General features: G+C 42.6%; 1 protein-coding gene across 1 annotated transcript in view; it reads left to right on the top strand.

Moving 5' to 3' along the window:
- Positions 1-1,476: 1,476 nt before the first annotated feature.
- The window catches only part of LOC127440348 (schwannomin-interacting protein 1-like), a 28,020-nt gene continuing 13,686 nt past the window's right edge, over positions 1,477-15,810 (top strand). The window contains exons 1-2 of the mRNA XM_051696887.1: positions 1,477-1,594; positions 15,556-15,674. Of these exons, the coding sequence (XP_051552847.1) occupies positions 1,565-1,594; positions 15,556-15,674 (149 nt within the window). The 5' untranslated portion in view covers positions 1,477-1,564. The remainder of the gene's footprint in view (positions 1,595-15,555; positions 15,675-15,810) is intronic.

Here is a 15,810-nt window from a genome sequence, read left to right as displayed (position 1 = left end):
TTAGGAAAACCAAGATTCCAGCTCATATTTTAGAACTGATGCATATGATGCAATGGTGCGCCTTATGCAATTCAAGATTTTACATAGAATCTATTGGACCCCTTCTAGATTGTATAGGCTTGGTCTTAAAGACACACCCATCTGTTAGCGATGCCAATCAGAAGATGGAGACACAACACATGTTTTTTGGTGGTGTGTTAAAATCCAAGAATTTTGGTTGAAGGTTCAGAGTTTTATGTGTGACGTATTGGGCACTCAAATTTCATTTTGCCCCAGGCGATGGGGCGGTCATCAATATAGGGAATAAACACATAAAAAAACTGGGTTCTAACCAGTGTCATGATCGCCAGACAAATTGTTTTAAGGGGATGGAAGTCAGCTGGAGCGCCCCATTTCAGGAGTGCTGCTCGGAGATTCGGAGGGTGGCGGCTTTCGAAGAAGGGTCATCTAGAAGACTGGGGAATTTGGACTTGTTTGTGGGGAAATGGGGCAAATATTTGCTGTTCTTGGAGGGATCTCAGGGAGGGGCAGTGGAGAGAGAGGTATAGTTGTTAATGTGTGTGAAATATTATATATATATATATATATATATATATATATATATATATATATATATATATATATATATATTTTTTTTTGTGTGTGTGTGTGTGTATATACACAAATGTGACCACAGGAATGTTTGTTGAGGGTCAGGGTGGGGTTGGGGATTGGGAGGGGGAGGGGTAATAGTGGGGGTGAAATGTTGATTCTGTGTATATATGTTTTGCTTTACTTTGTTTAATGTATGAATCAATAAAAAATGTTAATCACAAAAATAATTGATACATATGCATGCATTAGAAATATCTGAAAACAATCACAGAATATAAAATGTGTCTGTATATTTACATAAAGTTTTTAAATCAAAGTAATTCTCATGCCTTATTAAGCACACTACAAATGAGAGGTAAAACTGAAGGGAAATACTACAACAGTACAACAGTTGTTACAAATGTCTTCCTTGTCTTCACGCAGTAATTGTGGATGATGGGAAGGAGCTATGTTTGTAGGTTATTGACATTTATTGACAGATAAAATTGGATTTTGGGCTGGTCTCAGTCCCAACACTAGTATTTGTCTGATATAGACAAATGCAAAATTAAAGTAATAGCGTTTTGAATGGCATTTGCAAATCTGTGTCTGTTTTTGAGTATGATTGGTTTGAGGAAATCCCATTGGACAACATTGTTGTTCTGTACTTCTTTAAATCAGGTGCTTTTCATTGGAATACAAGGTGCCTTATGGTGGAGAGCATACCCGAGTGGGTATGGCAGGGAAGCCATTTGAAAATCTAGTATGAAACTGATGCCAAAACTCCGATGCAGTTCACTGCCTTTGTTTTCTATTGGTTGGGTTTCAATCTGAAGTGTTTTGCTCCTCCTTGCACGATTACTCATGCTCTCCCTCCTCCCCTCTTGACGTGCATGTATTGATGCAGGATCATGGCTGTTCTCAAGGGTGTAGCTCAGTCACTGCAGTGGAAAGTAGGGGTTGGCTTCTGCACTATACAATGCGCTGAAAGATGGTGCACCAGGAGAAATGTGTTTACCAGGTAAGATGGGTCTGGCTGATAATCTACAGTACTGTGTATTTGTGCATTGTGAGAAATGTGAAATATGAAATATGTTGAGTACATGTTAAAAAAAATAAGGTGTGTATTAAGTCGCTCTGTCTGTGATGGCTTTATAAACAAGGTTAATTTTTCTATTTATTTGTTTGTTTTGGTCATTACTGATGCTAAAGATGGAATTCTGAAGGGTGGATGTTGGATGGGTGTTAATGTGGTTTTTAATGATAATATGATTAAAGCAATAATATACCCTGATCGTTATTTCAACCCATTCACACAAGGTCCTATTTTTCTGTGTAGGATATATATATATACATCACAAGCTGATATATATATATATATATATATATATATATATATATATATATATATATATATATATATATACACACACACACACACACACACACACACACACATGCACACACATGTCCTTTATATACAAACTGTCATCTGAGGAAAACTGATCTGCAATCAGTCCAAAAAGGAGAGAGAGAGAGAGGTAGATAAAAACAAATATGTTGATATAAATATATTGATAATTCTCATTAGAGGGAGGGAAAGACCAACAGTATCAAAAAATGGTTAATGAAGAATGGAAAAGCAAAATATTGGATTTTATAACAAGTAGGCCTGTATTTTGGTCACATTGGAGATGGATGACAGCAATAAAGTATTAGTCATTTTGAGCAGCAGAAGGCAAATTCTGTTGCCATGACAACGAATCATACGATCTAAAAGAGTATCTTATCCTTGCAATCATAATGTCTAGGAATGGTCATATAGGAGTAGTCATGCAATTATATATTTTCATGTGTGTCCTTGTGGGTATGTTTGTTTGGGGCCTGTGCTGTTCTTTCACGTGTACTGTGTACTACATCTCTGTAATTTGTAGCAGTGATTTTGCCACTAGCAATGCCAGAATTTATACCACTCCCTCATGTCCACACTCCCCGGCCTCGGTATGTCTCTACTCCTACACTAAAATGGTCATGTCCTTGGAAAAAATACAACTAGTTATTTTTACTCTGTCATGAACATGTAGTTTATATGTGGGTCAAAGACAAATATGGACATGTGAGATGATCCAAAGGAGAGATGTTTTAAAAATCTATGATTTAATAACTTTATAACCATTAAGTAAAAAGTAGCCTACTATTGTTCTTGCACTTAGAATACACAAAAGTGTACACATATTTTTGAAGGTAGGCTATATACTGTACAGTTGCAATCAAAACTATTCATTTTGGCAAAAATGTGATGCCTTCAGTGTGTAAATTGAAGCTCGGTGAACACTGGACTTTCCAGTAAGACAATAACACCAAGGATACATCCAAGTTGTCCAAAATCTGGTTCAGGGATGGGTTATGGAATGTCCCTGAATGGCCCTTTCAGTCCATCATTAAAATCCCATTGAAAATCTTTGTTGGGATTTCAAGGAAGCAGTGGCAGCAAAGAAACCAAAGAATGTCAATGAGCTGGAAGCTTTTGCTCATGAGAAATGTGTAAAGATTCCAGTAGAGAGGTGTCCGAAGCCTGAGAACACTTACCTGAAATATTTATTTGATGTTATTAAAGGAATAGTTCCTGCCTCCTCCTCCACGTGACGCGTGACCTTACCAACGAGCTTACGTCATCCCTCTCATGAGCGCGTGTCACAGAGATGTATGGAAGCAAACATTTGTAGTTAAAAAGTATGTAAGTATTGTTTTGTTTCTAAAAATAATCAATCGTTTGGGTTCAGAAGAACTTTATTTGTCAACTGGAGTCATGTGGATTATTTTGACGCACCCTAAATATGCATTTTGGACCATCAAAAAATGGAGTACATTCACTTGCATTGTTTAAAGGAGGAGGCCTGAAATGAAATTGTTAAAATCTTAAATTCTGTTTTGATGAAGAAAGAAACTCAGATACATTTTGGATGGCCTGAGGGTGAGTAAATTATCAGCAAATTTTAATTTTTGGGTGAACTATTCCTTTAAGGGTAAAGGATGCTCCACAAATGACTAACTTTGGGGGTTGAATATTTTTGACATTATATTTTTGGAGAGAATTAGTTATTCTTTATTTTAAAATGTGGGTAAACTGAACTCTTTTTTCTCAAAATCACTCAAATGTGTATTAAAAACTGACTTTTACTGAGGTTTTAGTTGAGGTGTTTTAATTCACATCACCAAAATATATTGCTGGTCAGGGGGTTTGAATCATTTTGATTGCAACTTGTGATGGTGTGGGCATGGTTAAGCGCCGGTTTGGAGAGCGAGATCTGGAGATGAGAATGGTAAGAATCATCACCTGGCAATGACTGCCTCTAACAGCTGTTTGTCATTGCAGTGAGAGTGAGTGCACGGAGCAGAGTGTTCCAGAGTGCGATATTTGTGTTGTGCTGAAAAGCCTTATTTGTGTGTGTCCACTGAAAAGTGTGATTTTGAGACTGAAAAGTGTGGGAAATAAAGCCCCTTTTGAGTTAAATCTTGCTGTCGCCCGATTCCTCCTTTTACATGAAAACTAAGAACTTTGATACACTGGTGCCGTAATCTGGGAATTAAGGTAGGAAGAACGCCGCCATGGATCCCTCATCTCTGGAGGATGTGGTCAAGACCCTCGCCAGCATCAACCAGATGCAACATCAGGCCCTCCTCAAGCTGTGCACTGAGCAGGAACAGCGATTCATAGTGCTCCTCCAGGCCCAAGCGGAGGACTGGCAGATGTTCTGGAGCTTGCTGCACCAGGAGGGTGCTGCCGCCACGACCTCGGTCCTCTGACCTCGTGACCACCCCGCCCCAGATTCCACTAGTGAAGATGGGCGCCCTTGACGATCCGGAGGCCTTCTTGGAGCTCATTGAGAAAACGGCAGGGGCATGCATATGGCCAAGCACCCAGTGGGTGGTCTGATTGATTCCAATGCTGTTCGGGGAAGCCCAACTCATGGCGCAGCAGTTACCAGCGGAGAACCTCCTGGTGTGTGCCGACTAGAAAAAAGCCATCCTGCAACTGGTCGGCCGGACACTCGAGCAGCAGTGGCAACGCTTCAGCTCTATGACCATTGGCGAGCATGGCTGCCAATTCTCCTTCACCCAACAGCTCGGGATGCCTGCCGGAGGTGATTGCTGGCTGAGCAACTCGACGTTGGAGCTGTCATCGATCTGGTGGTACTGGGGCAGTTCATCACTTGACTTCCGAGAGGGACAGCGGAGTGGGTCCAGTGCCACTGTCGATCCAGCTGGCAGAGAACCACATGGCGGTGTATTCGGGAGCCGGCGAGCACAAGATCCTTCTCTCTCTCTCTCTCTCTCTCTCTCTCTCTCTCGCTCTCTCTCATTCCCTTGTCTCCCCTCCTCCCCTGCTTTCCGTCCTGTTCCTCCTCCCCGGAAACGGGGAGGAGCCCCTCCCTTACCAGCCTCAACTCCAGGGATTGCACTACCCACTGGTTTCTCCTGCCCCCTCCGCTCTCACTCCCAGTGTGGTGAACCCACTGTCATGGGTGCGGGCGTGGAGCCTGGGCCGGTCTGTTGGGGCTGCGGGGAGCCCCGGCATTTCCGGGACCAGTACCCACTGATGGACGTGGGCACACTGGTTCAGGTCCCCGACGTGCAGCAGGCCAGCCCCAATTGAGTTGGGACGTACCGCATAATTTTGAGTATTAAGGGGGGTACATACCAGGCCTTGGTGGATTCGGGTTGCAGCAAAACCTCCATCCATCAGTGCCTGGTTCAAGATGATGCTTTGGGTGCTAGTCACAAGGTGAAGGTAAGGTGTGCATGGGGATATCCACGATTATCCTGTAGTGAACGTGACGATTCAATTCCGGGGACAAAAGCATAGTGTCGAGGCTGCGGTTAATTTGTGCCTCACCCACTCTCTGCTTGTGCCTAACAGAGCGTCTCGGTGTGAGGTTTGAGATGCACTGGCTGGGGAGATAGAGCTGGGGCCATCTACATCAGCTCCGCATCAGGATGACGTAAGGGAGGGGGAAGTCTCTGCTTCCCCAGCCCTTAGAGGATGCCCCACCAGGGATTTCCCCCTGAAGCAGATGCGAGACGAGACGAGACTCAAGTGACCAAGTGAGAGTGATTGATGGTCACCATCTTCAGCCAGACATTGCACTCGCCTATCCATACTTTTCTATTATAAATGACCAGTTGTATCGATTGACACCGGATGCTCAGACAAAGGAAGATACAACCCAGTTATTGATACCAAAGAGCCATTGGGAAATGTTATTCCAGACAGCTCATTATAATCTGATGGCGGGTCACACAGGGCAGGAAAAGAAACTGAACCGCCTAATGGCCCATTTTTATTGGTCAGGCATTCACGAGGATGTTCGCAGATGGTGTGCAGTATGCCGTGAATGTCAGCTAGTGAATCCACCGGCCACACCAAGAGTGCATTTGCACCAACTTCCTTTGATCGAGGTCCCCATTGAAAGAATTGGTATGGACCTTGTCGGGTCATTAGAGCAGATGGCATGTGGACATTGCTTTGTGTTGGTTCTTGTGGACTACGCAATGCAATATCCGGAAGCAGTGCCTTTGTGCAACATCTCAGCACGTAGTGTAGTGTTTCTGAAAGAAATCCTCACTGATCGAGGCACTACTTTTATGTCATGTACACTATGCGAGCTGTACGAATTATTGGGCATTAAATCAATTTGGACAAGCACTTGATTGAATGGTTTAATAAAACCTTGAAAACATGATTCGTAAATTAGTGCACGAAGATGCTCGGAATTGGGATAAGTGGCTTGAACCCCTGTTATTCGCACTTTGAGTGGTCCCGCAGGACACCATGGGTTTCTCCCCATTTTAATTATTGTATGGGTGTAAGCCTCACGGTGTCTTAGATATCGTGAGGGAAAACTGGGAGGAGGGACCTTCAAACAGCAAAAATGAAATTCAATACATTCTTGACCTGAGAGCAAAACTCCACACATTGGGGCAACTATCACAGGTGAATTTGCTACAGGCTCAAGAACATCAGACCCAGCTGTATAACAGAGGAGCTTGGCTATGGGAATTTACACAGGGAGATAAAGTCCATGTATTACTACCAACATCAAGCTCTAAATTACTTGCAAAGTGGCAAGGGCCCTTTGAGGTCACATGACGAGTCGGGGAAGTCGATTATGAGGTTAAACGAATGGATAGGGGTGGAGCACGGCAAATTTACCACCTCAAACTCTTAAAACCATGGAGGGAAGTAGTCCCTGTGGCTTTGGTGATAGTGGTACTGGAGAGGGAGGAGCTCGGACCAGAGGTGAACTTAAAAACCAATCGCAGCACCCCGGTCACATGCGGAAACCACCTCTCACTGTTGCAAATCACAGACATGGCCTGGTTGCAAAGAGGATTTTCGGACATGTTCGGATGTGTTTCCCTTCCCAATCGTACGAACTTCATAAAACACCATATCGAAACAACCCCAGGGGTAGTGGTGTGCAGTCGTCCATGCTCGATATGGGGGTACTAAAAAATCCCACAGTTACTGGGACAGCCCGGTGGTGCTGGTTCCGTAGAGCGATGACATGGTCCGGTTCTGTGTGGATTATAGAAAAGTCAATGCGGTGTCTAAATTTGACACGTATCCAATGCCTCGTATTGGCAAACTGCTCGATTTGTTGGGCGCGGCTCGCATTTTTTCGACACTGGATTTAACATAGGGTTATTGACAGATCCCCTTAACACCCGTGTCCCGTGAGAAAACAGCCTTCTCCACACCGTTTAGCTTGCACCAATTTGTGACCCTTCTGTTCAGTTTGTTTGGGGCCCCGGCTACATTTCAGCGCCCTATGGACCGAGTCCTCAGACTGCACTCTGTGTATGCCGCTGCCTATATGGATAACATCATTATATACGGTAATGATTGGCAGCAGCATATGCAGCATCTGAAGGCGGTTCTGAGGTCGTTGCGAAGGGCGGGACTCATGGCAAACCCTAAGAATTGTGCAATTGGACGGGTGGAGGTACAGTATCTGGGGGTCCACTTGGGTCACGTGCAGGTGCACTCCCAAATCGATAAGACCACAGTTCTTGGGGCTGGCTGGCTATTATATGAGGTTTGTGCCTAATTATTAAGACGTCACCAGCCCGCTGACTGATCTCACTAAAAAGGGAGCCCCAGACCCAGTCCAGTGGTCAGAGCCATGCCAACAGGCTTTTATGCAGGTGAAAGCTGCGCTTTGTGGTGGGCCGATGTTACATGCTCCTGAATTTTCTCTCCATTTTTTTGTACAGACCGACATGTAGGACAGGGGCTTGGGAGCCATGTTGTCCCAGGTGGTCGAGGGGGAGGTGCGCCTGGTGCTGTACATCAGCCATAAGCTTACGGCGAGAGAGGTGAGGTACAGCACCGTTGAGAAGGAGTGTCTGGCCATAAAGTGGGCGGTCCTCATCCTTCTGTATTACCTCCTGGGACGGGCTTTCACCCTCTGTTTGGACCATGCCCCACTCCAGTAGCTCCAATGCATTAAGGATAACAACGCACGGATCACCCGTAGGCTCCACAGACTGGGAGCACAGATGGCTGTCGCGGACTTTCTCTCCAGAAATGGGTGGAGAGTACTGGGCAGGCCAGAGGGCTCCCCGGCCTTAGTCGTGTGATGGGGGTATGTGGTGGTGGGGGCATGGTAAAGCGCTGGTTTGTGAATGGAGAGCGAGATCAGGAGATAAGAATGGCAAGGATCATCACCTGGCAATGATTGCCTCTAACAGCTGTTTGTCATTGCAATGAGAGTGGAGATGGGCTTTTAAGAGCGAGCTAGACGCCAGTGAGGGGGAGAGAGCTGCACATAGCAGTGTTCCAGATTTCGATACTTGTGTTGTGCTAAAAAGCCTTATTTGAGTGTGTCCACTGAAAAGTGTGATTTTGAGACTGAAAAGTGTGGGAAATAAAGCCCCTTTTGAGTTGGATCTCACCATCTCCCGCTTCCTCCTTGCCACAAAAACTAAGAACTTTGTTAACCCTGTATATATATATATATATATATATATATGTGTGTGTGTGTGTGTGTGTGTGTGTGTTCGTATGCTTAAATGTTTGAAATTAGTTTTGTAGACAAAAATATAATTGTACCACCATATGAATTTATTTATTTCATTATAAAACAAGTTTTTGAAATTGATGACTTGGGCCAAATAGTTAAGAAAAGCAGCCAATAAGTGCCCAACATAGATGGGAACTCCTTCAATACTGTTTAAAAAGCATCCCAGGGTAATACCTCAAGAAGTTGGTTGAGAAAATGTCAAGAGTACATGTCTGAAAATTCTAGGCAAAGGGTGACTACTTTGAAGATGCTAAAATATAACACAGTTTTGGTTATTTTGGATTTTGTTTAGTCACAAAATAATTCCCATAGTTCCATTTATGTTATTCCATAGTTTTGATGACTTTACTATTATTCTAAAATGTGAGAAAAAAAAAACTCATAAAGAATGAGTAAGATACTTCAAAACTTTTGACCGGTAGTGTGTGTGTGTACACACACATACATATATATATACAGGGTTGGGGAGTAACAGAATACATGTAACGGTATAAAATATAAGTAACTGTATTCCAATACAGTTACAATTTAAATCATTGGTAATTAGAATACAGTTACATTCAAAAAGTATTTTGATTACTGAAGAGATTACTTTGCATTTTATTGTCATTTGTTTAATTTAATATTTAGTCCTTTCAGATGGAAAAATCAGAATCAGAATCAGCTTTATTGCCAAGTATGCTTACACATACAAGGAATTTGTCTTGGTGACAGGAGCTTCCAGTGTACAACAATACAAAAACAATACAAAAACAGAAGCAAGACATAGATAATAATAAAAAAAAAAAAAAAAAAAAAACCACATACGTACATACACAGACACACACATACAAACATACACACATACGTAGTGCAATCTAATACAAATCTGTTATCTGTTATGTACAGTGCAAATACAAATCTGTTATGTACAGTGCAAATTTTTTTTTTCTCCCAGAGGAATGAAATGGCAGAAGAGATGGATGTGTTGGATAAATATAAAAAAAGACTAAACTGTGTATTGCACATAGTTATTGCTCAATGGGGCAATTTAACTGTTCATGAGATGGATAGCCTGAGGGAAAAAACTGTTCCAGTGCCTGACGGTTCTGATGCTCAGAGCTCTGAAGCGTCTGCCAGAAGGCAACAGTTCAAAAAGGTAGTGGGCAGGGTGAGTGGGGTCCAGAGTGATTTTTACAGCCTTTTTCCTCACTCTGGAAGTGTATAGTTCTTGAAGGGGTGGGGGTAGGGGGCAACCAATAATCCTCTCAGCAGTCTGAATTGCCCTTTGTAGTCTTCTGATGTCTGATTTCGTAGCTGAACCAAACCAGACAGTTACTGAAGTGCAGAGGACAGACTCAATGACCGCTGAGTAGAAATGTATCAGCAGCGCCTGTGGCAGATTGAACTTCCTCAGCTGGCAAAGGAAGTACAACCTCTGCTGGGCCTTTTTCACAATGGAGTCAATGTGGGTCTCCCACTTCAGGTCCTGTGAGATGGTAGTGCCCAGGAACCTGAATGACTCCACTGCTGCCACAGTGCTGTGTTGTGGTGTTGTGGTGTTCCTCCTAAAGTCCACAATCATCTCCGCCGTTTTGTTCAGCTCAAGGTTGTTTTGACTGCACCAGACAGCCAGCTGTTCAACCTCCCTTCTGTATGCAGACTCATCGTCATCTCGGATGAGGCTGATGACAGTGGTGTTGTCTGCAAACTTCAGGAGCTTGACAGAGGGGTCCTTGGCGATGCAGTCATTGGTGTAGAGGGAGAAGAGTAGTGGGGAGAGCACACATCCCTGGGGGGCACCAGTGCTGATTGTACAGGTGCTGGAAGTGAGTTTCCTCTGTCTCACAAGCTGCTGCCTGTCCGTCAGAAAGCTAGTAATCCACTGACAGATAGACATGGTAACAGAGAGTTGCTGTAATTTATTCTGGAGTATAGCTGGGATGATGGTGTTGAAAGCTGAACTGAAGTCCACAAAAAGGATCCTTGCATATGTCCCTGGTCTGTCCAGATGTTGCAGGATATGATGCAATCCCATGTTGACTGCATCATCCACAGACCTGTTTGCTCGATAAGCAAATTGAAGGGGATCTAGAAAGGGTCCAGTGATGTTCTTCAGGTGGGCCAGCACCAGTCTCTCAAATTATTTCATGACCACAGACGTCAGGGCGACAGGTCTGTAGTCATTAAGTCCTGTGATTTTTGGTTTCTTTGGGACAGGAATAATGATTGAGCATTTGAAGCAGCATGGGACTTCACACTGCTCCAGTGATCTATTGAAGATCTGTGTGAAGATGGGGGCCAACTGGTTAGCACAGGATCGAAGACACGCTGGTGAGACGCCATCTGGGCCTGAAGCTTTCCTCGTCTTTTGTTTCTGAAAGACGAGGCTCACATCATCTTCACAGATCTTAAGTGCAGGTTGAGTAGCAGGAGGGGGCGGAGGGGGGTTGCAGGAGGTGTTGGTGTTTGTGTGAAGTGAAGTTCAGAGTGGGTGTGGGGTGTGAGACTGGGCCTTTCAAATCTGCAATAGAACACATTCAGGTCGTCAGCCAGTTGTTGGTCCACCACAGGGTTGAGGGTAGGAGTCCTGTAATTTGTGAGTTGTTTTATGCCACTCCACACTGATGCAGGGTCATTAGCTGAAAACTTGTTTTTCAGCTTCTCAGAGTATCTTCTTTTAGCCACTCTGATTTCCTTGTTTAGTGTGTTCCTGGCCTGATTGTACAAGACTTTATCCCCACCCCAGTAAGCATCCTCTTTGGCCTGACGAAGCTGCCTGAGCTCTGCTGTAAACCACGGTTTATCGTTGTTGAACTTTAAATAAGTCCTTGTAGGAATGCACATATCCTCACAGAAACTGATATATGATGTAACAGTATCTGTGAGCTCGTCCAGGTCTGTGGCTGCAGCCTCAAAAACACTCCAATCCGTGCAATCGAAGCAGGCTTGTAGTTCCCGCTCTGCTTCATTGGTCCATCTCTTTACAGTCCTTACTACTGGCTTGGTTGATTTTAATTTCTGCCTGTAGGCTGGAAGAAGATGAACCAGACAGTAATGTGTAATGTGCTGTTTGTATTCGGGCAGTTCACGTGTGAGATTTGCTTTGTTAAAATCCCCAAGAATAATAATAACTGAGTCCGGGTATTGTTGTTCCGTGTCTGTGATTTGATCAGTCAGCTGTTGCAGCGCCGCATTCAAACACGCGTTTGGCGCGATATACACACACCCCAGAATAAATGAGGAAAACTCCCGTGGCAAGTAGAAAGGCTTACAGTTAAAAAAAGAGCGCTTCCAAATTAGGACAGCATATCTTCTTTAACGTTGTTACATCTGAACACCAACTTTCATTGATGTAAAAGCATGTTCCACCACTTCTCGTTTTACCCGTTAACTCCGCAATGCGATCTGCTCTGAATAGCTGGAAGCCCGGCAGATGTAACGCGCTGTCCGGAATGGCTTCACTCAGCCAGGTTTCTGTGAAGCACAAGGCAGCAGAAGTTGAAAAGTCCTTGTTTGTGCGGGTGAGGAGATGTAGTTCGTCCGTTTTGTTAGGAAGAGAGTGGAGATTCACAAGATGAATGCTCGGCAGCGTTGTTCGAAAGCCCCGCCGACGGAGTTTGACCAGCGCACCGGCTCGTCTTCCTCACCTGCGTCTCCTGAACAACAAAGCCATGCCTCCAACTAAAATGTCTAGCAAAATGTCGGAATATTCAAAATCCGGGAAAAGACTGTCTGGTATAAGCTGTCGAATGTTCAGCAGTTCGTCTCTGGTAAAACTGACTGGAAAAAGATTGCTAAACACAGGACAAACAAACAAAAACAACAAAAAAATAGGAGCGCTCCACACCAAGGCGACCATCCGCGGCGCCATCATGATGTATCCATATGTATACATATAAATGATGCGATCCAAAGTGCATTTGAACAGCGGTGAAACGCTTTCTTATGATGCGTTACATTCATACAAGCAGACATAGAAGTACGTTTGAAATAAGTTTGGAGCAGAAGAAATAGAAATAAACATTGTGTAAATTGTCAGCTTTACGCTAAGCTAAAATGCTATTTCAAGCCATTTTACATGCACATGTTACAAGGCACGATCATATTTTTTTATCAAGAAACTTTGCGTTGGATCATAATTTCTTTTTTTCTAGTAAGACCTTTGATATTAGAGCAAAAATCGTATTCTTGATAATAATTTTTGTATTGTTTCCTGTAAAAATATCTAAAAATCCTTAAAACAAGATCAATTTGATTGATCTTGTTTTAGAAACAACACTGCATAAGATATTTATGTTTTTCAGAGAATGTATTTTTAACATGTGTATTTTGTCTTACTGTACTGGCAGAATTTTTATAGTCAAAACAAGTGAAAAAAAATCTACCAGTGCTGAAGAAGTAATCCAAAGTATTTAGAATACGTTACTGACCTTGATTAATCTAATGGAACACATTACAAATTACATTTTACAGCATGTATTCTGTAATCTGTAGTGGAATACATTTCAAAAGTAACCCTCCAAACCCTGTATATATATATATATATATATATATATATATATATATATATATATATAAACTCAGCAAAAAAGAAACGTCCTCTCACTTTCAACTGCTTTTATTTTCAGCAAACTTAACATGTGTAAATATTTGTATGAACATAAAAAGATTCAACAACTAAGACATAAACTGGACAAGTTTCACAGACATGTGACTAACAGAAATGGAATAATGTGTCCCTGAACAAAGGGGGGGTCAAAATCAAAAGTAACAGTCAGACAGTCAGTATCTGGTGTGGCCACCAGCTGCATTAAGTACTGCAGTGCATCTTCTCCTCATTGACTGCACCAGATTTGCCAGTTCTTGCTGTGAGATGTTACCCCAATCTTCCACCAAGGCACTTGGACATTTCTGAGGGGAATGGCCCTAGCCCTCACCCTCTGATCCAACAGGTCCCAGACGTGCTCAATGGGATTGAGATCCGGGCTCTTTGCTGGCCATGGCAGAACACTGACATTCTTGTCTTGCAGGAAATCATGCACAGAACGAGCAGTATGGCTGGTGGCATTGTCATGCTCAGGATGAGCCTGCAGGAAGGGTACCACATGAGGGAGGAGGATGTCTTCCCTGTAACGCACAGCACTGAGATTGCCTGTAATGACAACAAGCTCAGTCCGATGATGCTGTGACACACTTTCCCAGACCATGACAGACCCTCCACCTCCAAATCAATCCCGCTCCAGAGGTGTAATGCTCATTCCTTCTATGATAAACGCGAGTCCAACCATCACCCCTGGTGAGACAAAACTGCAACTGAGTGAAGAGCACTTTTTGCCAGTCCTGTCTGGTCCAGCGAAGGTGGGTTTGTGCCCATAGGCGACGTTGTTGCCGGTGATGTCTGGTAAGGACCTTCCTTACAACAGGCCTACAAGCCCTCAGTCCAGCCTCTTTCAGCCTATTGCGGACAGTCTGAGCACTGATGGAGGGATTGTGCATTCCTGGTGTAACTCAGGCAGTTGTTGTTGCCATCCTGTACCTGTCCCGCAGGTGTGATATTTGGATGTACCGATCCTGTGCAGGTGTTGTTACACGTGGTCTGCCACTGCGAGGATGATCAGCTGTCCTTCCTGTCTCCCTGTAATGCTGTCTTAGGCGTCTCACAGCCCTGGCCACATCTGCAGTCCTCATGCCTCCATGCAGCATGCCTAAAGCATGTTCACGCAGATGAGTAGGGACCCTGGGTCTCTTTAGTGTCCTACATTTTTATAACTGTGACCTTAATTGCCTACCGTCTGTAAGCTGTTAGTGTCTTAACGACCGTTCCACAGGTGCATGTTCATTAATTGTTTATGGTTGCATTCCAAGCATGGAAAACATTGTTTAAACTCTTTACAATAAAGATCTGTAAAGTTATTTGGATTTTTACAAAATTATCTTTAAAATACAGTGTCCTGAAAAAGGGACGTTTCTTTGTTTGCTGAGTTTATATATATATATATATATATATATATATATATATATATATATATATATATATATATACAGTACACTGCAAAAACTGAGTATTCTTGTCTTGTTTTCCAGTTAAAATATCTAAACATTCTTAAAACAAGATAAATTTACTTGAGAAGCAAAATAACAGAAAACCTTTGTCTTGTTTTCAGAGAACAACATTTTGTAATTTTAATTCTTATAACAAGAAAAAACTATTCGTGAATGGGATTTTTCTTTCCCTATTGGCAATTTTTGTAAATCATAAACCTCAATAAATTATTTAAGATTTATCTGAAAACAAGACTAAATATCTTGTTGAGTCTTAATATGCTCCTCAAGTATTTTTTTTATTTTTATGTTTCGATATTTTAACGGGAAATAAGACAAAAATACTGTGTAAGAAAAAAAAAACTGCAGTACCTGAACTAACCAAGCTTCAAAAACATCAAAATATCTGACATTTAAAAAACAAAAACAAAACAAAAAGACACAGAGTTGTAGGTGTCTACAGGTGTTTTCTCTGTGATATTATTTCCTGTTTTATGGTTTTCTTGTCACATGACATCAAAATGGCTTCATGCATGTTCATTTTGCCATACTAACTTCAATACGGACGAATTATTTTCAAATATGAATAGCATTTTAAAGATAATTTATAAAATCATAAATTAAAAAGATGTTCATCATAAAAGAAGTGTGTTCAAGTCATTTTTAGTATGATTAGCATTTTTTTTATTTTTATGTATTTTTGAAGAAATCAATAGGTACAGACAAAAATGAGCATCACGTCATTGACCCGAATGTTAAAGTGGCAGTGCTAGATATCATCATCTATTTTTATATGCCACATGTGTCCAGGCACCTGCTGGCTCTGTGAGCATTCTCCTAATTTACTGAATTCAACTGTGCTTTTGCTCAGGCCCAGAGGAACGAGAGAGAGTCCATTAGACAGAAACTGGCCTTTGGCAGTTTCTATGACGACGGACCGGTTATCTTCACTGGTTGCAGCAAGAGCAGCAAGAGCTGCCTGTCCTCACGGTCAGTGTGTGTGCTTGTCTTTGGTGGGTTGGTGTTTTATGTATGTGTGCATGTTCACTGTCAATGACTTAAAGGCATAGTTCAGCCAAAAATGAAACTTCTGTCATTTACTCACCCTCATGTTGTTTCAAACCCC

The sequence above is a fragment of the Myxocyprinus asiaticus genome, chromosome 5 (assembly GCF_019703515.2).
Source record: "Myxocyprinus asiaticus isolate MX2 ecotype Aquarium Trade chromosome 5, UBuf_Myxa_2, whole genome shotgun sequence".
Lineage (NCBI taxonomy): Eukaryota > Metazoa > Chordata > Actinopteri > Cypriniformes > Catostomidae > Myxocyprinus > Myxocyprinus asiaticus.
The sequence above is the reverse complement of the archived record's forward strand: the minus strand, read 5'-3'. Positions and strand labels throughout refer to the sequence as shown.